The 24,192-nt window shown below is 40.2% G+C and overlaps 2 protein-coding genes across 5 annotated transcripts in view; one reads left to right on the forward strand and one right to left on the reverse strand.

Annotated features, from left to right (window-relative positions):
• The first annotated feature begins 28 nt into the window (after window positions 1-28).
• ncoa5 (nuclear receptor coactivator 5) lies at window positions 29-8,848 on the forward strand. Of its 4 annotated transcripts, none has more exons than XM_085353467.1 (12): window positions 29-101; window positions 1,560-1,618; window positions 2,904-3,159; window positions 3,388-3,495; window positions 4,224-4,287; window positions 6,156-6,374; window positions 6,451-6,569; window positions 6,848-6,977; window positions 7,164-7,366; window positions 7,471-7,675; window positions 7,854-7,945; window positions 8,091-8,848. In XM_085353467.1, the coding sequence occupies exons 3-12, from the start codon at window positions 2,991-2,993 to the stop codon at window positions 8,654-8,656; spliced, it is 1,875 nt and encodes a 624-aa protein (XP_085209593.1). In that variant the 5' UTR covers window positions 29-101; window positions 1,560-1,618; window positions 2,904-2,990; the 3' UTR covers window positions 8,657-8,848. The 4 variants fall into 4 exon arrangements, with proteins under 4 accessions (XP_085209593.1, XP_085209591.1, XP_085209592.1 ...); XM_085353465.1 differs by having other exon boundaries at window positions 6,448-6,569; window positions 8,091-8,847; XM_085353466.1 differs by having other exon boundaries at window positions 6,448-6,569; window positions 7,167-7,366; window positions 8,091-8,847.
• Window positions 8,849-14,249: 5,401 nt separating this feature from the next.
• Window positions 14,250-24,192, reverse strand: part of slc12a5a (solute carrier family 12 member 5a) — a 190,907-nt gene continuing 180,964 nt past the window's right edge. Inside the window, exons 22-25 of the mRNA XM_085353479.1 lie at window positions 19,185-19,310; window positions 18,198-18,391; window positions 17,567-17,700; window positions 14,250-15,108 (exon numbers count right to left, since the gene is read on the reverse strand). Of these exons, the coding sequence (XP_085209605.1) occupies window positions 15,017-15,108; window positions 17,567-17,700; window positions 18,198-18,391; window positions 19,185-19,310 (546 nt within the window). The 3' untranslated portion in view covers window positions 14,250-15,016. The remainder of the gene's footprint in view (window positions 15,109-17,566; window positions 17,701-18,197; window positions 18,392-19,184; window positions 19,311-24,192) is intronic.

A 24,192-nucleotide genomic window follows, 5' to 3' on the forward strand; every position in this document is an offset into this window, starting at 1 on the left:
GTTGCCGTAAATTAAGTGAAGAAGAAGGGCAGCATTGTGAGCGGATAGTGGTTGATCGTGACGCTGGGTGGCTGAAAATTGACACGAAATAGACTTTGAAGGTAAGTACATTGTCGCCCTGTCGTTCTTGCTATAGCATTGCTTGCAGCGAACCGTGGATCGTAAAGCATATGCAGGCGTAACTGTGAACCTATCTGTTTGGTTTTAACGTCCCTGGTTAAGGTAGCGTTAAGAAGCTAACCGCCGACATTAACCTAGCTCCATGTAGCTACTCCGTAACCAATAACGTCTCTCGGAATGGCGGTGTATGAGAGCATTGCTTTTAATGTTAACCGACTTAGTTTTATGAGCAGTGTAACGAGTCTATTTTTGGATTACATAGCTAGTGTTGTATCGTGTAAATCGGATACCGGAAAGCTTTGGCGAAGAGTCCCAATCGAAAGTAACATTACGAGCCGCGGTCGAATTTGTATTGCTAAAAAGGCGTTTGGTGAGAGGTGATACACTTGACTGGCATTTGAATGTGCTACTTTGCTTTGCTGGTCATTCAGTTATTTTGTTTAACCTTCATTTATACAGATGATCCAATTGAGATTATAATGTCTCATTTACAAACATGCTTCAAATTTTGTTTACTTATTTTTTCCCGTTAAATCAAGGCACGTGAAGTACTTACAGCTAATTGACTTTTTTGAGGTTTCTTAAAAATTATGTGTTTGTTCCTAGAAGCAGCTTATTTTTAATACTTACAATGACTTGTTGGTAATCATAGGACAGTGGCCAAACCGGTTTGAATTGAAGGCAATATTAAGTGAAGTAACTATTTTTTACAACCAACGTAAGCAAAAGCGCATCTCAAACCTTGGTGCAGATGGGCTACAGCAACAGAAGACCACACCAAGTGCCATGCCCGTCAGCTAAGAATGGGAAACTGAGACTACAGTTTACACAGGGTCACTAATATTGGTCAAGAAATAGATTAGTAAAACATTGCCTGGTTTGATTAGTCTGGTGTTCTGAATTTGCTGTAACTAACATATAAAAGTATGAAAATGGCCTGACATGTATCAGTGGTTCAGGCTGGTGTGACATTTTTGGCAGGATATTTTCTTGGCACGTTCTTTGATATCATCTGAACATTGTTTAGCCACCCGGACCTACCTGAGAACATCTCAAAACTAGTTTCTTGAACATGACAATGTTGTTGTTGACACTGTGCTCTTGGCCTCCACAATTACCAGATCTCAGTCCAATAGTGCACCTTTGGAATGTGGTGAATGATGAGGTTTGCATTGAGGATCTGCAGCTGACAAATCTACAGCAACGCAGTGATGTTATCATGTCAATGTGAACCAAAATCTAGGAGGAATGTTTCCAGCAACTTGAATTTCTGCCATGGGAAATTGAGGCTGGTGTGGAGAGTTGTTATTGTGAATCAATTTATTCAATAATTTTCTGAAAGGCAGTTTGAGACTATATTTTAGAGCATTTCAGTTGATTACTTTCATAAGCTTATTGTGGTGTTTATCTTTTTTTTTTTTTTTTTTTTCTTTTTTCAGACACACTAGTTCCTAAATTCAGTGGATGCTGAATCCAGGCCATCCAGGTTCAAGTTAAGGTATGTAAGGAGCTGCTTCCTGAAAGGTTTATGTAAATTCCTTCAAGCATAAATGCAATGAAACTCTCTGGTCTTTCTGCTGTATGTATCTTGAGACCGAAAAACCTCTTGCGGTTCTATTGTCCTTAAATAATTTTATATTGCGTTATCTAAGGCACATAAAACGCACATTTCTCCTAAGGACTTTTAAGAAAATTGCGCCGTTTTAGGTTTTGGCATTTTCAGAGTGACCGCAGGAACGTGATTTCATTTCAGCTAATCTGATTTTCTTCAAGACGGCGTTATTTCAAGAGAAGAGGACTGCATTTATTTCACAAAGGACTGTTGTGAGACCCAATGGGGCTTATTTTTCTCGGATGGTGTGACTTTAAATTTGCACCATGAACCTTCTTCTAAAATATTTCACTCGTCAACTATAACTAGAGTATATGTCACTCTGAATCCTGAACTTCAGACACCGGTGTCTGTCATTTCTCTCTCTCTCGCTATACAACCACCAAGGACCGTTTTGGATTTCGCTGGGGTACGGTGTCGAGAACTTTGCATTTTGGATCAAAAGAAGTGTGTTATTGAACATTACTTATTAAATTAAAAAAATAAAATAAATTTAAAGAGGGGAAACAATCAGTGGTATAGTCAGTCATTTTAAGTTTTTCTCTTTACACCACCGTGGGAATTGCGGCTTATTTTCTCCTACATTATTTGTGGAATTTTCATCACTGATTAGTCCTGCTTTTCTAGTGTGGTCTCATTTTCTTCTGCTGCCATTTCTTTGTGGAAAACTCATCTATTTTGCACTAATAATAAAGTCTGCACGCAGTGAAGATGAAAAGGGGCATTGCACATTTTACAAGAAGAAACCTTAATTCATTATGCACGTCTCAGTCAAATTCTGGCATAACTTGTGCCATTTAAACAGATTTAATGTATTTGTTTTTACACGTTCTAGTTTTCTTCTTCATTAAGCGCATATATCCAATAAACGATTATTTCAAACAAAATTTTATCCAAAATCCATTTTATGGGGAGATGAGAATATTTTCATTTCAGCACAAGCTACCATAAATCAACATTTATTAAAAAGGAAAAAAAATATCACTTGCAGTGCAACTTTTTTTCCTTTTGTGTATTAACCTGTTGCACAACAGGTTAATTAAATTAGAAAATTATAAATATATGTAAATATTTTGGAGTGGTTTATGATTTATCGGTACATTTCCAGTTTAATTTCGATTTGAAGATTGAACTCTTTTTGATGCTCTGTCTGACCTTTTATCCTTCCAAGGAATTTGATCTCTTAAGTGAACAAACCAAACCTGTTCAAGCATTTGAGACGCACGAAGATACAAACCGGTGAACTTGGGATCTAATCATGTCTCGCCGAAGGAGTCGCAGCCTATCACCAGGGCGCTATTCGCGCTCTTGCAGCAGTAATGATCCTAGAGATTTGGAGAGGAGGATTTTTGTTGGGAATTTGCCGACCTCCGACATGGAAAAGAAGGATTTGGAAGACCTGTTCAGCCCATACGGGAAGGTAGTCGGTCAGTAAACACAATGCAAGTTTTAATGACATGACGACAGTATGCATTAGGGAGGTTGTCCCTAAAAGTCGTGAAATATTTTTGACTAGTTAAAATTACAGACAAGTTCGCATGAAATACAAGAATGTTCTAATTTATATATTTAAAAGGGATTAAATGGGTATTTTGATCAAAAATGGCTCTTCAGAATTGTCCTAAGGTTGTGCACTTAAAATATTCCTCTTCCAGGCGTATCCATGTTTCGTGGGTTCGGATTTGTACAATTTGAACGCGTTGAGGAAGCCGAAGCTGCAAAGGCGGCCCAAAAAGGTCGAATATATAAAGGTTATAAAATAGGTAAGCCTTAACTGCAAGTGATGTGATTGTATGGCTGAAGGAGTTATTATTTGTGTTCCAAAAAAAACAAGCTAATGAAAGAATAAGGTCAGGTTATGTGCTAATAATAATAAAAAAAAAAAAAAATTGAATGGCATAATTATTTGTCTGAATTTAGGAATAAAATGTATTTATTTTTTATTTATTTTTTTTAAATTACCCCTACGTTTAGAGTCTGATCAACCACGAACGCACGGTGCGTTTTTTTTTTTTTTTTCTTTTTTTTCTTTTTTTTCTTTTTTTTTCCTTTCTCTCTCTCCTCCTTCTTTTCCTTTTTGAACTTGCAAATCAACAATAAAGGCAAACATGCATTTTTAAATTCTGGCAATGCTGTTGTGTACGATATTTCAACGCGGATTCAGATGTGTCACCTTTTTGGTTTGGGGAGTTTCTGAAGCCCAAATTTGAACTTGAAAATCTAATACATTCAAGCTCTGCTAGTTTCTTGCAAATTTTGACCCGGAGAAAAGACGTCCATCATTTTGGGTTCATCTCAAACTCAATTTGACAGATTGGGCGACAGAATCTTCTGCATTTTGAACTTCCGTCCTTTTTGGATTTTAAAATTTGGATCCTGGCACTCTGTTTCATTTGGACGGTGACGCAGCCACTTCCATTTTTTGCGTGAACATCATTAGCAGATCTCCATGTCACTGTTGTGTTCAACGTTTGGATTGATTTATTTTCAGATGTAAATATGGCAGTGGAGCGACGGCAAGCTAAACCTCAATCCCAGCAGAGCCCTCCACGAAGGTAAAGTAACGCGAAATGAGTGTGAAGAACTACCATCGCCACAGTTGTTGGTTTTTTAAAAAAAAAAAAAAAAAAAAAAAGGTATTTAACTATATCCTCACCTGTAATTTCCACCAGTGAAGAAGTTCGCTCAGTATTTCAACCAAAGTTAAAAGTTTACTGATGTGTTGAAATAAAGAATAGAGACATATGGATGTAATTTAAGTGTCTTTGTCTCAAACATTCTTCACGTCGTGGCTCTTTTTCAGCACTGGTGTTCTTTGCGTGACGATAGGACTATCGTGTGTCACTTTCTCATGTTTCATATCCTGTAGGAAGGTCTATGCCTCACAACAATATTTTTATCATTAATATTTTACATTTTTAATTAGGCGTATGTATCTGATCTAAAGTTGAATAGTAGCAGTGTATAACATAAAACCGTTGCATCAGCTGATGTCTGCACAAAATACAAACCATGTTGACCTATCCTCAAAACCACAGCTGCAGGTTGTTAGTGGTCCAAACTCCATAGAGTACCTTTTGTATTTATATTTAAAAAAAAATAATAATAATAATAATACAAAAAAGACCCCATAATTGCCAGTATGGTCTTGTATTTTTAGTTTAAGCTTTGTTATGTATTCCTTTAACCAGCTCAGCTCAGTGATCACCATACAGTTTATGACTGAGTACATGCTACAGAGCATCCTACACATCAGAGAAACTTATTTCAGAGGCAGCAGGTTATGGTCCAGCTCCACTGGTCACTGGGTTTCTGCATATTTAGATTTAGTTGCCTATTGTGAATTGTTAAGATAAGTAACTAAAGGTCAGTGTGAAAGTTTATCTTTTAGACTTCCTCCATGTTGACTTGCTGTAAGTCTTGCATTTCATCTGATCCACTTAAGGGAAACTCTTCTCATCTTTCTATCTCGTCATATTGTAAGTAAAGTGTTTCACTGTACCTTGGACAGAATATGCAGGTTTTTTGTTTTTTTTTTTTTTGGTTTTTTTATTTTTTATAAATAAATTCTGTACAACACTTAGCTGCTGGAATTTTATATTACTTCAGTGTAAATAGAGTAAGTGTAACACTGCGTTATTTATTTTATTTTTTGTGGACCAGGGAATAGAAAAGTAGGCAGTGTATCATTGTGTGGCGATACAAATAATCGCTAAACGCGCTTCGTGTTTTGGTAGTTTTGTCTTATTTTGTTTGTGAACCGCTTCGGAGTTGAGCCTTTAATGAAAGTTACGTTTTACATGGTAATAAGCAAATGTTTGGTTAACCATACTATTTATTTGATGTATAAATTTATTTATTTTTTTAACGAGAGAAACTGTCAAATCACAAGCGGTTAGGAAAATACTTTAATCTGACTCAAAACTGGTATGTCATGCTATTTCAGAATATTATATGATTTTACTTGAAACGTCTTTACTTGGTCTCTGGCATTCTTGCAACCTCATTTATAGTATGGAAGTTCAACTTCTGGAAGAATGAACAGCCTGTGAGCCTATTGCGCTGTATGTGCAAAATAAAACCACCTTCAAAAAGTTTGTTTTATTCAGAGCTGGATTTGTGGTCAAACATTAAATGTTCGGTTGGTAGTTGTGTGTTTGTAGATCACAGAACATTTTTGAAAACTTGCTGCTAAGAATTATCGGAATCACCTACCGGTTTGAATTCACGCAAGTGGTCTGAAGAAGAAGGAAAACAAAGGGGGGGGGGGAAAAAAAAACTTTGTTTATTTGCGCCGTTACAAGTTTTACACTACCAGCCCATTGACCTGTCCTCATCCGCTAAGGACAGGCATTCCTGTTTTCTAATATTTCAAAGGCAGCTTCAACTCTTAACCTGCACTAATGGATAACATTTTTCTCAGGGCCCCTTACAGCACCTACGGGGACAGCAAAGAGCCCCGACCTCGGTCTCGCTCACCTGTTTATGGGCGTGACGGACGTGAGCCTCGGGACAGCCGTGATGGGAGGGACTCCCGGGAGCCTCGACCAGGTGGCCACTCTCGTGACCCTGATTACCGGTACCGTAGCTCAGAGAGCAGAGACAAGGACATCAGAGGTGACCCACGGGATTCTGCTTACAGGTGACTGACAAACCATCCACTGAGTCTTTAATGGTTAAGCTTTTTGTTTGAACCTGAAATTTTTCCCATACAGCAGAAGCGAGTATGACAGATACTACCGTAGTGGCAGTGGTGCAGAAGATTATTTCAGGAGGAAGGACGAGACCTACAGGGATCCTTATGGAGATCCCTGGAATGGACGTCGTGAGCCAGAAGGTATGTTGTCTTCAGTGTACAGGGTATAGTTTAGGACTGGTTGGTTTGAATACTCTGAATTTTAATAGATTTTTTTTTTTTTTTCTCATGTTTGGGTTTAATTCTCATGATTTTCCTCTAATATCTTGACCTTTTTTTTTTTTTTTTGGTAATATTGGGTTTACAATTGAAAGCACTAAGAATATAAAGTACCAGGATTTCTGCATAATTAAATTCAAATGGATACAAATTTAAACGGACATTATTTTGAAATCACTCCCACCTCTCATTACCTGTAGAGGAGCGTCTACGACCAGAAGAACGCCGGCGTAATGAACTGTATCGGCAGTACTATGAAGAACTCCAGCGGCGTCATGACGCTGACCGTCCTGTCGACTGCTCTGTAATTGTTGTCAACAAAGCCCAAAAGTATGTCCACAGTCTGTTGTTTATAGGAAGAAAAACTGATACTGGACCAGAAACATCTCTAAATATTCAAAGTACATGGAATGTTTTCATTTCATACTGCTCGTGTGTGTGTGTGTGTGTGTGTGTGTGTGTGTGTGTGTGTGTGTGTGTGTGTGCGCTTCTGTACTTGTGCTTTAAAACCAACTGTAGGGAGTATGCTGAGACGGTTGGGCGGAAGGTCCGTGACTTGGGAATGGTGGTGGATTTGATCTTCCTCAACACAGAAGTGTCTCTAACTCAAGCACTGGAGGATGTAGGCCGAGCTCGTACTCCTTTTGCCATCATCATAACCCAACAACATCAGGTGCATCGCTCCTGCACTGTCAATATCCTGTTTGGCACACCTCAAGGTAATTCAGGATGACATTAACGTGTTTTTTGGAACGTTTCAGGTAATTCAGAAGTGTCAGAATCTTATTTTGTTTGGTTTCATTTCTTGCATTTATTCTTACAGAGCATCGAAACATGCCCATGCAGGACGCCATGATGCTGGTTGCCCACAACTATGACACCTACAAAATCGAAAACCGTGAAAAAGAACGTGAGGAGATAGCCAGAAAGGCTGCGAAGATGGCAGATGATGTGTTACTCAGAGAGCCTGACCGAGAGAGCCACCCCGTCTCCTTACTTACGAACATCACACTATTGGCTGAAAATAGGTAGCTGGTTTAAATCTTTATGCTTTTATACAAGTATCCTGAAACATGGAGACTTTACAATGAAATAACATGGCTTTGGGGAATGCGACATTTCATCAGTTAGTGATGGTGTGTTGTAGTAATCTACATGATATTTAGTTTCTCTGTATTGAAAGAATAATCTTGTTTTGTTGGGTAGATTTGTGACTCCAGACGAGTTGGACAGTCTGATTGCATACCTGAAGGACAAAAGAGCTCGGCTGGTACGAAGCACAGCAGATCCCCTTGCAGGTAATGCCACCTCCTTGGTTTAATTTTTTTCATTTACATGCACATAAAAATGAGAGGAACTGGTGGACTGGAAATGGTTATTGACGTTTCTGTTGAATACAATGATTTCTATAGAGAAGCAAATAACTGATATGTCTCCATACAGCTCCAGTCCATGTTGGGCCTCCTCCAGCAGTACATCATGAAGTTCCCTCTTCAGCTGCAGCACTCCCTCCATCTACTCACACACCCCCACAGTCGGGTCATCTCAGTCTGTCAGCGGGTTCAAGCACCTCGGCTAATCCCAGTCACCAGCAGGAGCTGCAGGCTAAAATCCTCAGTCTGTTCAACAGTGGCAGTGGGCAGTTAACAGGCACTACTGGCCTCCCCTCTGCACCCTCACAGTCACACTCATATGGATCTCTTGGCCAGTCTCCTTCCCAAAACCCATCCCGCCCACCAATGCCAGGTCCTCCTGCACCTGCATCTCAGGGGTACGCAAACCCTCCAGGCCGAATGCCAGTTGCCACCAGTATTCAGAGACCCCCCACCTCTGCTTCAGGCATCAATTTTGACAACCCGAGTGTCCAGAAAGCTCTGGACACACTCATTCAGAGTGGACCCTCTCTCAACCATCTGGTGAGTAGTGGGGCCTCTCAGCAGCAAGCCCCAAGACCAGCACCCAGCATGGGTCAGGCCCCACCTGTGTCTATGTACCCCCGACACTACTGAAAAGCTGTAGAACCCTGAATTTATTTTAATTTTATTTTTTTTCCCCTCCGATGCCATAAACTTTCCTGTGCAGTGAGTTTTCTTGTTTAGTATCAGTAGACTGTAGGGATGTTTTTGTAAAACCTTTTAATCTCTTTTCCTCCATTGTTCATAAAATGTGAAGACTTTTTTTTTTTTGCAGCTGTTTGCCAGAAAATAATTATTCAGTCTCGTTATGAAGTACATTTTGCTTACAGATGGAATTCTCAGTTCTTTTCCAACTATTGTCTTATAGTTTTACAGTCTTTTAATTTGTAACATTGTTTTGTTTTTGTTTTTTTCATGAACAAAACAAGACATAATTAAAAACTCGGACACAATTCCTGTAATAAAATGGTATTGGTTTATTGCATTTTGTGCTGACAAATCTATAAAATGGAACGGGTATCGCCAGAAGCCATAGAGATAAGCATTTGAAATGTAAGATAAAACTACTTTTTCCTCTTTATTTTTTCTTTTAAATGTACCATGAACCACAATAGAGAATAATACAGGTCTTTTTTTATTTATTTTTTTTTGTTTTAGAATATTTAACTTGCACTGACACAAAAAAATAAAATAACTCCTAACTGTATTTTATTTACACGTAGCCCCCTCCCACCCTCGCCCATGACCACCCCCCGCCCCCAGCAGGTACAAGTGCACATGTACACACAAACACACTCCCACAGAACTGAAAGGAACACACTACGGCTTTACCATAAGACCAGGTACGGTATCAAGGAAGTAGAGAACGGTTCAGAATGAAACAATGTTTCAATATTGTTGAATTAGATACAGCTGTGTCTTTGTTAAGAGAGTCCGTAGCAGAAAAACTCAAATCTCCAATACCTGAATCGTTCAAATGAAACTGGGCATTTGTTAAAGCTGAGTACTTGTGTATACCCCTTATTTAAACTGTACAGAAAAACAAAGTTTGTAATGACAGATTACATACTCTGCTCTTTCTTAGTCAAGACCAGCAACTTACTAACGCCCAGACACAGTCCTTTCACAAATGATGTTTTTAAGCCTTGTTTGAAGTAGCAATCACGGAAACTAGATGCGTGTTAGTTTTGAGCTTCAGAGATGCTGGTAGATGGATATACCTTTTGATAAAGCCGTAATTGGTTTATTGCACAAAATGCAATAAACCAATACCTGTGCCCTTCCCAAAATGCACAACTTGTCCTCTTAAGGTCATTTGAAAGCCTAAATAGCAAATCCGTTTTGGTAGTTGGAAATACTTCTAACAATACACTGAATAAAACCAAAACTGGTGACTGAAAAGAGGTACATCACCAGTTTTGGACAGGCAGCAGACTTACTGCTTTTTCAAACATTTAAAAATAAAAATTAGCAGGCGTCTCCTATAATACCTTGGCACGTCCAGTGTTCTTTGTTTTACCTTGTTGAAACAGTATTCTCAGGGGAGTGACATTTGCTACAAATTTTGATAAGAAGGTAAACAATTTGCACGTCTTCATCTAATTCACTGGAGCACACATTTTCACACTCATTTATGTAGTTAACTGAAATATACTTTGGTAATCACTTCATCTCCAGCTATTAGACACAATGAGAGGACCATGTCAACAGATCTACCATAAAAAATAGAATCTCATACTAGAATAATATTCATCCTGGGATACAATGGGCCAGTGCTAAGGAAAAATATTCTACTACTACAAACAAAAGTGTCTGATATAAACAAAATACTTTTATACCACAAACACCCAATATATTTTCAAAACACCTTGTTCGGGGTAGTTGCATGCATGCACTGAGTTACACAACATAACCGGAGTGGGGCTCTGCTTGCACTGCATGAATAGCCGCTTGAGTTTTTCTCATCTGACTCCCAGAGAGATCGACTGTGTGAAATGTAAGTGCAGCTGTTGCATTACCTTCCATATCAGGCACATCTGATGCTTCTGTGAAGATAATATTGAGGGGGTAGGATCTTATTTCAGCTACAGACTGTGTGCCCCCCGTCTGCAATAATCTGGGATTAGTTTTGTACTTCTCTGTTGGTGTCTTAACACGACAGCCTCCTCAACCCAGTAACAGATGTGTTTCAGAGCCCTTAATATCCATTTTAGGATGGAGACTGGGTAATGATCACTGGCAAGTTTGCCTCATGCTACAGTTGTGCAGGTGAAAGATCTGATCTAAATCACGGATCAGTTCAGGGGGGAGAGGGACGTGCTGGTTTTTAAATCGACTATCGCACCTTGTCCAAGCAGAGCCTGTACCAGGTTTGGAAGCGCGAGTTTTATATTCTTTGATCATTTCTCAGAATTATACTGCAGTCACATTTAAAATACAGAGCTGGGGTGGATTTTCGTGGTTGGGATGGGGGAGACCAGGGAGCTGGGGCAGAAGGGCTGAGCAGTGGGGTTGAGGGGGAATTCTGGGAAGGCTCACCTCACAGATTGAGTGACAAGCACTAGAAATTTAACAGTTACTATTATTCTTTTAAAGAAGTTTGGCAAGGAAAAAAAGGAAAGAAAAAAGTGATGCATGCTAAAAATGTCCAAGAAAACGGTCAAATGATAAGATGTAACAAAATTAATAATCTGAACTGTTGCAGCTGGGAACCGCAGCAAGATGATGGGATTTCATGATATTTATTTATTCTTTTTAGTCTGAGCTGTCAGACCACCAGAGCTGGCTGTAAATACACTCTTGTGCCACCAGGGATCACTGTGGGACAGAGTCTGTGCAGAGCGGGCTATCCGACCCCTCTATCACAGAGTGCCCCTCAGTGTAAAGTGCTGTGCTGCCTCTGCCACATTTTGGTTAAACACTTTAGGTTTTTCTGGTCCAAAAGACCTGGTGACAAACACTCTAAAAATTTAAGAGACTGCTGACATCTCCAGTTATTTATATAAACTGAAATTATGACAAAATGGGAAAAAAATACCAATATGAGAACAATATTGCACATAATCTTACAAAACTCTAAGACTTTGCCCACAGTGATAGAACAGTGTACAACAAAAGACAACACTAGCAGATTACAGTGTCCTTGATTTGTGATATTCATATTTACAAAAATGTGAAATGACTATTCCCAAGGCTCGTCTATTTGCAAACTCAAAATCTTCTATCACATTACATAAGACTACTTGAGCGAGATTGAAATATAACGATTAACAATATAGTGAACTCATACTTTTTCCTATTTTGTTTTTGTTTTTTGTTTGAGTTTTTTGCAAAAAAAAACAACTTATTTTCAATGTTAAACCATGCTGCCGACTGTGCGGCAACACTCCTGAGTTCTCAAAATCGGAAACTCATTGAGAATGTTTGACACCTTTCTCCACCACTCTGACTCTGCACCTTAAAACATGTAAGTCATCACGATATAAAATCACTAAAACAAATATTGCCACATGGTACCATGCAAACAGCAATTATAAAACATTTATAATTCCATAACTAAATTTATTTCCAATAAACTTCTCCAATAAACATCAGATATCTTTTCTTTTGAATAAATTTAAAAGGCTCAGTTGATGCAGGCAATGTTGTAGAGACAATCCCAAAATAACCATGTTCTTCAAAAACAGGTGAGTGTCAAACAACCCCCTCCCCCCTTTTTTGTGACAAGCATAATAAATAAATTCTTCATCACTTGGCACAGAGAAATCTTTGAAACTAGGAGTGGGCTACTTGTCTTCAGGTGTCACAGGTAGGTGTGTTTAAAAGTCTCAAAACAAATATTCATGTTTTAATGTTTTGGCAATTCCACTCGGTTTCTTTAAAAGCGCTAAACAGAAAACGTGTTCCCCAAAAACTGGTTCGCTTTACTCAGGGGATTAAAAATAGTAATTTCGAGAGCACGTTTTAGAAAAGACAATAAAGGGTGACGGTTTTGCCCTCAGTTATAATATTGCATCAAGATATTCAGTATAGTTTTCTAATAAAACAGAAAGCTAACCCTGTCGAGAGATCACGGGCCAAATGTGTACAGGTACAGCCGTGTCTTGTTAGATAACCACCGCTACCACCGCTGATATGTATGTCTATACCCTTTTTACTATATCTTTAATATTGATTTATCTCATCTCTATTTACAGTACAAATAAATCTATAGATACTAGCAGCATTCACAACATATGGTCCGACATTCAAGCAACACTAAAAACATTTAATACTGTTTGTAAATAGTTCTAGAAACTAATTTGTTTTGCTTCCCTATATCGTATATACTGTATATATATATTTTTATATATATATATGTTTATTTATATTTACTGTATATTTCTACTAGAAGTGCAAATGACCAAAAACAGTTTCTTTAAGAAAAGAAACAGGAGCAATCAAAGTAAAGTGACAGCTGTCCTTGGTCGGAGTGAGATGATTTTGGATTTTATAAGACTTACGAAATCTACATATACAAAATATATGTGTAAAAAAATAAATAACGTGATCACGCGAGTCCAGATTTCAACCATTGCACATTCCTTCAAAAATGCACTCTTCTTCAAACGTAAATATGATTTGTTCACAACCAATCAAATAGGATAGAAAATCTCACTGGAGAGTAGTCTACTGCATAGAGTTCATTCTTGTGGACAAAGTGAGTAGCTACAGAAGCCATTGTCCTCTCTATTTATTTAGGCTAGACCCTATAAACAAATAACCAATAGATGTTCAAAAACTCAACTGGGCAAGAGCAGATATCGACAACAGCTGGACGTTTTATGGAGGGCTGAACATGTATTCTTTAATTATCTATAGGGTGAAGTTCCAACTACAGTGTCATCACCATGCTAGTTTCCTGTAGACGCCTCCTTTTACCTTTTTTTTTTTAATGACACTTTGTTCTCTCTAACTTCAATTGTCAGAATTTTGTTTCCCACTTCTCTGAAAAAACTTCGATATGGCACATTTAATGTATTGAAGTTTGGCAAAACAGTGGCAGAGCTATGAATGCCAAGATGATATACAGCTATTTCATCAATATGTGTAAATTCAGTCTATAAACGTAAATACATATTTGCTCTCTACATGAAAAAATAACATTTAGTATTTTTTTTTCTTAATGAACTTGATGAAATCATCAAAATTTCACTCGTCGCACAGTGGTGGACAGTGCAGGTGCAGTGCTTTGTCGAGGTTACAATGACGCTTATCATAGTGAAAGGAGCCTATGCCATCCAATAAATAAATCCAATAAATAAATAAATAACCTTTTTTTTTAAAGCAGCTGTTTTAAGCTGTCTCTGTTTTTCCTTTCCATTAGAATCTTTTTAGTATGTCACAAAAATACTACACTCATACTGAACAACGTGTCAGAGCTTGTACATTATTTACAGTGATCCACACGAGAGGTCGAGGGGTGCTGGCGCTGATAATCTCCTCAGAGGGGGCTTTGTCATCTCTCCCCACTCTGCTGTCACACCAGGCTTCTGCTATTCACAGTTTAATTGTGGGTCAATCTCGACAAACTAAGCTAGCCTTGTATTTTTTGGCACTAACAGTGGCCACAGGGATGAACAGCCACTAAGAAATGAGCTGAAAGGAGTGTAGGTGATGGAATCAACAGAACGAGTGGAGCATCAATTTAAAGATAATACTGCAAGTCTGATCCACATGCCATTTCACTTTTTTCAAATGCCATTGTGAATTACTCATACATACGTCCTCTAGCAGGTGACACTGACTGTGGGTAGAAGTGTCTTTTGCCTTAAACGGTTATTGACATCGTAGACAGCAGGCTGGAACGCTGTGGGAAGTGTCCGATCACCACGAGGGAACCGAATAGACAATCCTACATTGATCTCATTTCAGCTGGCTCTCGATCTCTCCGTGGAGAACCCGTGTCTATGCCACATTTGTGTTCGAACAGGGGAAAAAAATAAATAAAATCTACCTAGATTAAAACAAAGAGACACATACATGCATGTGTGCTCACACCTCAGCTAACAACCCATGCAGACCCCATCACCACCTCCTCCTGACCGAGTCACTGCGACTCAGTGCGAGATTCTGTAGCAGACTTCAATCTTGCAAAGCAAAAAACGTCTCCAAGAACAAATGTTGATAGCATCTAATTCAGTCTAGAGCCTATACTATTTATAGCAGGTTTTTTGCCTGGAGTGAGAGTAGCTTAGTGTTTAATACTGCTTGTTGGTTTGCTGGGGTTGGAGCTGGCGGAGAGGTGCTGAAGCTGAGCTGGGTTATTTGGTTGAGTGTGAGAGGACTATGTCATAGAAATAAACTGTAAGAATGATATAATAATGGTGCAGCATTGATGAGAGGGTTTGGGTACGAGTGACACAGGAGCAGGGCTGAGAGAGGGGTGATAATGAGGGGAGGGGGTTTGCTCTTTCAGGAGTAGATAGTGATGACCTCGCGACCACCTCCACGGACTAGGAGGACTCGGTTCAGGCCCTCAGTGAGGACCTCAAGAAACTCCATATCTGGGAGAGAATGATTAAGGAAACAGCTCATACACTCACTTCACAATGTTCCCCTTTTGCTCTGTGATGCTCACTTTACACTTAATGACCTATAATGAGAAAATGAAACCTCGAAAACCTGAAACCAGGTTTTTCGGAGGTACAGTTTTACAGGCCTCGGGCATCTACACTTGGAACGTTTATCACTTTCTTCCTGGCATTTGTTTGGGTTCTGACGGACTGGATGGAAAGCATCTGTAAGCAGCTGTCTGTCTGTTTTGTAAAGAGAAGTCACAGATTTGTTCTGCAGCCACTAAAGCACCGTACTCGTGTTATATCATAGTTTGCTCCATATATTCATTGAGATGGGCTTTGAAAAAAACTGTCCAAAAGATGACTGTCGTCTTGCTTCTAAAAAGATTTTGGTGCTATTCAAAGAGTTCGCTTTTTGACTTGTCAGAGGAGCTTTTTCCTAATGCTGTCAGAGGGCTTTAAATGCAGTTTGACAAACTTCAAGTAAGTTGTCAGACTCGCTTCTGTCTAGCTGCTCGAACCCAAAAGGTCCAAATGATGAAGTGCTCATGACATTGTGGTCTTTCTGGCAGGTTCTTCCATCTGTAGAAAGGACTTCTGAAGCTCTGTTAGAGTGACTGCTGGGCTTTTTGTTATCTCCTGGTGTCTGGTACTAAGCTTGGCTGAATGATCAGATCTAGGTGGAGTGATTTCTGGCTTCTTCCATTTTCCTATTTTTGAATTTACAGTGCTACTGAAAATACCCAAAGCTTTTATACCCATTTCCTGACTTTTATGACAAAGGTCTACAAGCAGTTTCCTTGGACTTCATGGCTTAAATTGTTGTAAACAAAGCAAGGACACTGCCAGAAAAATATTTCATAATTAGGTTCATATACTGTAAAAAAACAAACAAAATAAAAACATAAAACATAAAACTAAAGCCTGAAAAAATTAGTTATAAAGTTCTCTGATTTCTGCAATAATGGTTTGTGCTTTGAAATCCTAATTAGATCTTTAGAGACCCATTAAACAGAATGTTTCTGATAACAAATTATTACTGTTCCTGAAATCAAGACAATTAACTTACTGACCCAAACCCTCTGTAGATTGCTTTAACACACAATTCAAATCTTTCACAAAGTTACATAGAGGCTCGGGGCCCAAACTCAATATGATTGTGTGTGGATTGATAAACAAAGTTTAACACAATCAGAATTTTATTTCAGAAGCATTTTATCATTTATATTTAAACATTTGAAGACTTAATTAGAATTTGAAACTGAACCTTTACAGATGTATAAAACACTGTCTTACACATCCATGACACAGTATTCTTATACACTCACTGGCCACTTTATTACTTACACTTTACTAGTAGGTAGGAACCCCTTTTTGCCTTCAGAGCTGCCTTAATTCTTTGTGCATAGATTCAGCTGAGACATTTCGCAGAGAGCTGTACTGACATGATAGCATCACACAGTTGTTCGACCACATACTAAATGTTCTTTATTGGATTGATATCTGGTAACTCTGGAGGCCATCTGGGTACAGAGAACTCACTGACATGTTCGAGAACCCAGTTTGGGATATTTGAACTTTGTGACACGGTGTGTTATCCTGCTTGAAGATGAGTGCACTTTGGTCATAAAGGGACACACATGGTGAGCAACATTTAAGTGGTGTTCATTCGATACCAAGAGGCCAAAAGTGTACCAGGAAAATATTCTCCACACCATTAAACCACCATCATTTGGCCTGAAGTGGCCAAATTCTGACCCTATCAGCTGAATGTCGCAGCACATATCCAGACTCATCAGACAATCTTCTGTTGTTTCAGTGAGCCTTTGTGAACTATAGCCTCAGTTTTCTGTTCTTAGCTAACAGCAGTGGCATCTGTTGTGGTCTTCTGCCCATCTAACCATTCTCTTCTGACCTCTGACCTCAACAAGGTATTTTGGCCCAGAGATGTTTTCTGTTTTCCAGGCCATCGTCTGTAAACCCTAAAGATGGAAAGTCCCAGAAGATTGGCAGTGTCTGAAATACTCAGACTAGCCTATTTGGCAATAGACCAGCAATAGACCAGCCTAATTGGCACCAACAACCATGCTACATTTAAAATCACTTAAATCACTTATCATCCCCATTGCTCAGTATGAACATTAGCAGGCTGTCTTGACCATGTCTACATGGCTTAATGAAGCGATCTGCTGCCCTGTGACTGGCTGATTATATATTTGCAATAACAAGCAGCTAAACAAGTGTACATAACAAAGTAACTGGTGAATCTATATAAGCTCATATGCAAACTCATATATATGTTATATATTCTAATCTCTTTCTCACCAGTTAGCCGACATCCAAATGCAACTCCAAACTGTCAAAGCTGATTAGTTGTGTTTGGCACCTCTGTCACCTATATATTAGAGACCCCATTCAGTAAACCTACTGTTTGGGTAAAGGATACAGTTTTCATCACCTGTCCGGTTCCTGGGTGGCCCTGGCATGTTGAGGAGGACTAGCTTGGCCTCTGAAGACTTTTTAACAATGACCTCATTCAGCCGGAGAGCTGTATGCATACGTCGCACATTGGAATGGTTCCTGAGAATAGACAAAGTCACAGAGAGCAAGTCAAAATATATCCATGTTGATTAGCATCCAGACATTTTATTTTAAAGCGTATGACACAGAATTTTGTGATGCCAAGTGGAGACATGGGTGACATGGCGCTCAGTCACACATTTTTTTTTTTAAATGATTGTCATCTGCTCACGTGGTTGAGTTGAACGTTATAAAACATGAGTGGACTGAATGACGTTTATTGAGACTTCAGTACTTACAGGTTCTCCCACTCACTGCAGCATGGCAAAAGGAGAAATACACCATTATCAGTGCTAAACTGTTCATGTCTTTAGTGAAGTTCATTTCTCACGCATGCAAGCCTAAATCTTATATTAGTAGCCATTTCTGGTGTTACAATAATTCGAAGAAAGCAAACAACACAATTAAGAGACTCAAGGCTCTGTTTTTCTTAGTAACCAGCGGGTAGTTCAGTTTTATAACAGCCAAAGGTTCCCTAAGCATTGGAAAATACTCACGGCTTCATATTGAAGATGTCTTTGATGCCCTCTGGTGTTGCTGCTCCAGGCGGCTTGGCTGGCTCGCCGTCACACTTCTCAGTCCAGGTCATTTGGACCTGCTCCCCTGGGCTCTGAGCCCCCTCTCCAGGGGTCAGCGGAGTGGCTGGGGTTGCAGGGCTGGCCGGGGTGGTATTGTCATGGATGAGCTGAACCTGGGCAGGGGGGGACACAGGGGAAGAGGCCGACTTTGACTATGAGACGAGAGGATAAGTGGACGGATGTGGATTTACATGTACATTACATGGAAGGTTGAAAGAGTCACAATTGAGGTGGAAATGTAGGAATGCAGGTAAAGTCACAGAGAGCCACAGTGTTAGAGAAAGGGAGAGGAAGGAGAAGTGTGATTAGGGAGCCTTATGCTGCTTTATTTATATTAAAGGCTATTAAATTATGCAAATGTTCTTCAAAGGAAAATACTATGAGATACTATAAGATCAATTCAACGGAAAACTGAAAATACCAGAAAGGGAATCCATCTTTTTTGCTGCAGTCAAATGATTCTAGATGATTCTTTTTTTAATATTTGGAAAATGAAACAAAATACTTTCTTGCTTTCTTGCAAAGGGCTAGATAAAATGCTTGATACCTTTATCACTCACATATTTTTATGATAAACATGACCCTACCACTAGCAGCGGTTAGCGTCACATTTGTGCTAAGCTAAAGGTTGCTTCCTTTCCTTTGTATATAAAACCATTCCTTTAGTTTTATATACAAGCACTATAAAGGTATTATTCAAAATCTCAAACTGCCCCTTTAAGACATGGACAGTTGAATGCTTCAATGCTGCTGTTCTTTGATTACCTATAGTCTGCATTTCACTGTTTAAATAATAAAAATCTTAACACACTAGGGTGCTTTTTAAAAATTTTAAAAAAATTCTGTGACCAAAACAAACGTTATACTCCAAACTGAGATCAGCGCTGCTGGAGAAGTTGATCCTACCTCTTCCTCGGGCTTCTCCTCCTTGCTGCCAGCAGGTGGGTCTTCAGTCACACTCAGTTGGGTTGTTACAGCAGCCGGGTTCTTACGCCGGATAGACCCACGGGATGAATCAGTGATGCTCTGGATCTGTGGAGACACAAATGAAGGGGCAACATGAAAAAAGTGATTTGAGCTTCTTTTTTCATATATATATATACACATATATATATATTAGGGGTGCAACAATACACAAAATTCACGGTTCGGTTCGATACTTTGGTGTCACGGTTTGATATTTTTTCGATACAAAAAAAATGTTCATGCCTTTTTAATTTGTCATTTATTAAATTTTCACGGCACATTCCGCACCACATCTCTGTGCGTTCATCATTTGTTTGAAGCCAGCTCACCTCCTGCAACTACTTTTCCGAGAATACGTGCTTCTTTTGTGGTTCGGGCTCCTTCTGACATTTCTTTGGAGGTGGAGGAACATCACAGTAATTGCTTAAAGGAGCTTCTTCGACATCTTTAAGAGTTCTAAACAAATGTCTGTCCTCCTCCTGAAAATCTTATGTATGCAAACACGCGTTGCAACTTCTTATCTTGTGCCCGTTTTTTATTTTGACAGCGAATGCGCACCTGCGGACCACGTGCAGCCCTGGTTATTTCGCTTGTCATATTGCAGCCACAGAAATTCTTTTGTCCATGAAACCATAAAGCTGCACTTTCTTTTTGCCTTATAGTCTGATTTGTCATAACTTTTCCGTTTTGTGGTAAGCTTTTCTTTGGCTGTCATTTCTTCACCCTGACCTGTCTTATTTGGCTCAACAGAACTAAAATATTGTGGCGAGCTCAGACAAGGAGGAGACGGAGGTATCGTTTGGTCTTGCTTCCCATGAGCTAGCCAGGGAGCACAGCCGTTTATTGACATCTGCAGAAGAACACTGCCGCTAGCTAACTGCTCAGCGCGGCAACAGCACAGCAACAACAACAACAACACACAGGGCGCCCTCTGACCCCGGAAGGACACACCGTCGCAGCGAGAGGGCGTCACCCGTCACTATGGCAACATAAACAAAACATAACTGTACAAACAGAACCCTGAACAGCCCTGACCCGCTACAATATATATCCTGCTGCTTTTACACACGCACTCACATAAGCTCAGCGATTCTCTGCGCGATCAACCTCTCACATGTTTAAGCTTGCTGCGGGAGATTTCACTTGTCATGTTTGCATAGTAAGCTAACGATTGATAAGACGATGTCACAGGCATTGATGCGCAAATTATCATCACTCACCAATCAGTGCTGTCGCTCTCTATACACAGTTCCCGGGATTGCAAAGTGAAACAAGTGAAAGCAAAAAACAAGCGCAAATTCAAACTCGATTTCAATATGTCACATATTGGCAGTGGCTCACCGATGCCAATGACATAATTACCCAGCTACATTTCCGAAAGAATGCAAAAGCATTGACATATATTTTTCCTTCCTACAATAGCCCGACGGGCAGGGCAGAGATAGATTTTGGTAGCCCGACTGGAAAAATCGCTAGCCACGGGACAACGGGCAGGTGATTTTGCAAGCCCTGTATCTGATTGAGGAATCACTCATCTTTGGAAAAGAGAGTTTATTACAGAGAAATGTCTCTTTCCAAAATAAAAGCTATACTATCCGCTTCTTCTGGGCTATATTCTCAGCAGCATATTAAACATATCAGGTCCCCATAAGGAGAATCATGTGCTAACGGCTGTCTAAATGACTCGGGTAAAGTTAGTAGCATGCGTGCTTGTTGTTTTTGTCTGCTTCCACTTGTCTTTGCACTAGGATGATGTCGGTGTAAATGTGCAGTCATATTCGTTGTGTTCCCACTAGTGCTGTCAGCGTAAATCTCGTTGAAATGAGTTAACGCCACAACACGGCAAATCTCCGTTAACGAGCTACAGTAGATCGCCTGTGCATGGGGCTGGACGAGCTAACTGCGCTAACACACTAGCTCCCACCCATGCACATCCAACATACTGTTTTACTTTAGTCCATGACGCGCTTACCTTCAGGGTCATACCTCACATGAAAACCAAAATAGTTCCAAACGCCAGATCTGAATGAGGGTGGGGGAGGTTCAATTTGCCATGTTGCAAGGAGAGCTTAACTTCTGTCTCGCTAGCTTGCCCTGCGCTCAGTGAATCTGCGTTCGACTACTCCGCCTAGGCTGCACTGTCAAGCGCAGATCCACTGAGCGCTCAACACAGACAGCATCGTCAGAAGGAAAGTTGATAAAATAAATAAAAAATTTATTTTGTATTGTTCGATACATATGCGTACCGAACCGAAAGCACTGTATCGAACGGTTCAATATCGATACGAGTATCGTTGCACCCCTAATATATATATATATAAACACCCAGCACGCCCCTGCGGTTTATCCTTCAAGCTCGGGTCCTCTACCAGAGGCCAGGGAGCTTGAGGGTCCTGCGCAGTATCTTAGCTGTTCCCAGGACTGCGCTCTTCTGGACAGAGATCTCCGATGTTGTTCCCGGGATTTGCTGGAGCCACTCGCCTAGCTTGGGAGTCACCGCACCTAGTGCTCCGATTACCACGGGGACCACCGTTACCTTCACCCTCCACATCCTCTCGAGCTCTTCTCTGAGCCCTTGGTATTTCTCCAGCTTCTCGTGTCCTTCTTCCTGATATTGCTGTCATTCGGAACCGCTACATCGATCACTACGGCCGTCTTCTTCTGTTTGTCTACCACCACTATGTCCGGTTGGTTAGCCACCACCATTTTGTCCGTCTGTATCTGGAAGTCCCACAGGATCTTAGCTCGGTCATTCTCCACCACCCTTGGGGGCATCTCCCATTTTGACCTCGGGACTTCCAGGTTATACTCGGCACAGATGTTCCTGTACACTATGCCGGCCACTTGGTTATGGCGTTCCATGTATGCCTTGCCTGCTAGCATCTTGCACCCTGCTGTTATGTGCTGGATTGTCTCTGGGGCATCTTTACACAGCCTGCACCTGGGGTCTTGCCTGGTGTGATAGACCCCAGCCTCTATATATTGACGAGGTACAACACAAATGCTACGGCAAGGAGGAGTCAGGACGCCAGGTCAGGGGGGCGATATCATCACCCCCACCCGAGATTGGGTACATAGCCCCAAGTGCGATAGGAGAAGGATCGTTGAGTGCGAGAGGAGCTGACCTGAAATAGGATATATATAAAAAAACAAAAAAAACACCCAGCACGCCCCTGCGGGCGGTTTATCCTTCAAGCTCGGGTCCTCTACCAGAGGCCTGGGAGCTTTAGGGTCCTGCGCAGTATCTTAGCTGTTCCCAGGACTGCGCTCTTCTGGACAGAGATCTCCGATGTTGTTCCCGGGATCTGCTGGAGCCACTCGCCTAGCTTGGGAGTCACCGCACCTAGTGCTCCGATTACCACGGGGACCACCGTTACCTTCACCCTCCACATCCTCTCGAGCTCTTCTCTGAGCCCTTGGTATTTCTCCAGCTTCTCGTGTTCCTTCTTCCTGATATTGCTGTCATTCGGAACCGCTACATCGATCACTACGGCCGTCTTCTTCTGTTTGTCTACCACCACTATGTCCGGTTGGTTAGCCACCACCATTTTGTCCGTCTGTATATATATATATATATATATATATATATATATATATATATATATATATATATATATACACATACATATATGTAGTGTTTTACCACATTATTTAAAAAAAAACATATCAGGAACCTAAAAATCTGAAGTCTGCTGAGATCCTGGCAATAATAATTTATTAAAAACTAAAGAAAAGTGAAGATACAGTTGTGGTCAGACCTTTATTATCCATGATTACTTGGGCCTTTTAATAATTGTTTTGAACTGCTCTTTTTCCATGCTGGAATGATTGTAAAGTCTTTAATTTGGCTGCATACGTTTCAATTTATTTTGGATTTTCTTGAATCCACACAAGGTCAAAAGGGTACATACATGCTCAAACATATACATGCACTCACTTAAATATTTAGTAATGAAAGCTGAAGATTATACAGTGCCAGGGCTTTGTCAAGTTTTTAGCGATCACGATTGACGTTGCTGGCATAAAAAGGATTTCTTTGACACCCGTGGAATTGCCCAATACTCAGAACAATGGGAAAGTCCAAGGATTTCAGTTAAGATCTAAGAAGGAAACTGCACATTTGCACAAGTTAGGAAGGTGTCTTGGAGCCATTTCTAAACAGCTTCAGCTGCTAAGATCAGTTCAAACAATTGTACATAAGAACAAGTTATTTATTTATTTATCACCACTTTGCAACGGTCTGCAAGAAGATCCGCATTGTCACTCTCGCTTAAGAAGAAATTGGGTAGGATGTTCAGGAACAACCTATGGACCACCAAAACTCAAGCCTACCATGAACTGGAAACTGTTGGAACACCAGTGAAATGAATTTTGCATTTTCATGGAGTAAGAGAGTACTGACTGAGAAAGAAGCCCCTGCTCCAAAATCGAAACTTTCAAGCTCAACTGAAATTTGTGCTGCCCACGTGGACAAGCCAATTGTTTTCTGTAGAAAGGTTTTATGGTCACGTGAGACAAAGACTGAGGTATCTGGCCACAACATCAAGAGATGCTGCGTGGCATTTCTTGATATATGCAGATATAGGAGTAAAGGTGAGGCTTTCAAATCTGAGAACACTCTACCAGCTGTCAAGCATGGTGGTGGTAGCATCATGGCTGTTTTACTGTTAGTTGTATTTATATATAGTACAAAAAGGACAGACTAATGAAAAAGGAGAATTCCCTCTAAATTTTTCAACTTCACCTAAAATCAACAGCTAGATGGATGAAACTGGGACAGAATTGTGCATTCCAACAAGACAATTATCCCAAATGCCCAAACTGGTTTTGGAATGAATAACACAGGGTACCTTAACCCTACTGAAACTGTATGGCCTAAAAGACAAGTCCATGCCACGAAACCAACCAGTCTAAATGAACTTTACTAATTCTGCTTACAAGAGTGGTC

Source organism: Diplotaxodon limnothrissa, linkage group LG5, assembly GCF_057381915.1.
Source record: "Diplotaxodon limnothrissa isolate DT_005_m linkage group LG5, D_limnothrissa_male_GT1.1, whole genome shotgun sequence".
In the NCBI taxonomy this organism is placed as follows: Eukaryota; Metazoa; Chordata; class Actinopteri; order Cichliformes; family Cichlidae; genus Diplotaxodon; species Diplotaxodon limnothrissa.

Coding starts and splice junctions, on each gene's coding strand:
- ncoa5 (XM_085353465.1), top strand. CDS start 2,991: ATGTCTCGCCGAAGGAGTCGCAGCCTATCACCAGGGCGCTATTCGCGC. Junction 3,160..3,387: donor CCCATACGGGAAGGTAGTCG/GTCAGTAAACAC, acceptor TTCCTCTTCCAG/GCGTATCCATGTTTCGTGGG. Junction 6,570..6,847: donor TGGACGTCGTGAGCCAGAAG/GTATGTTGTCTT, acceptor CATTACCTGTAG/AGGAGCGTCTACGACCAGAA.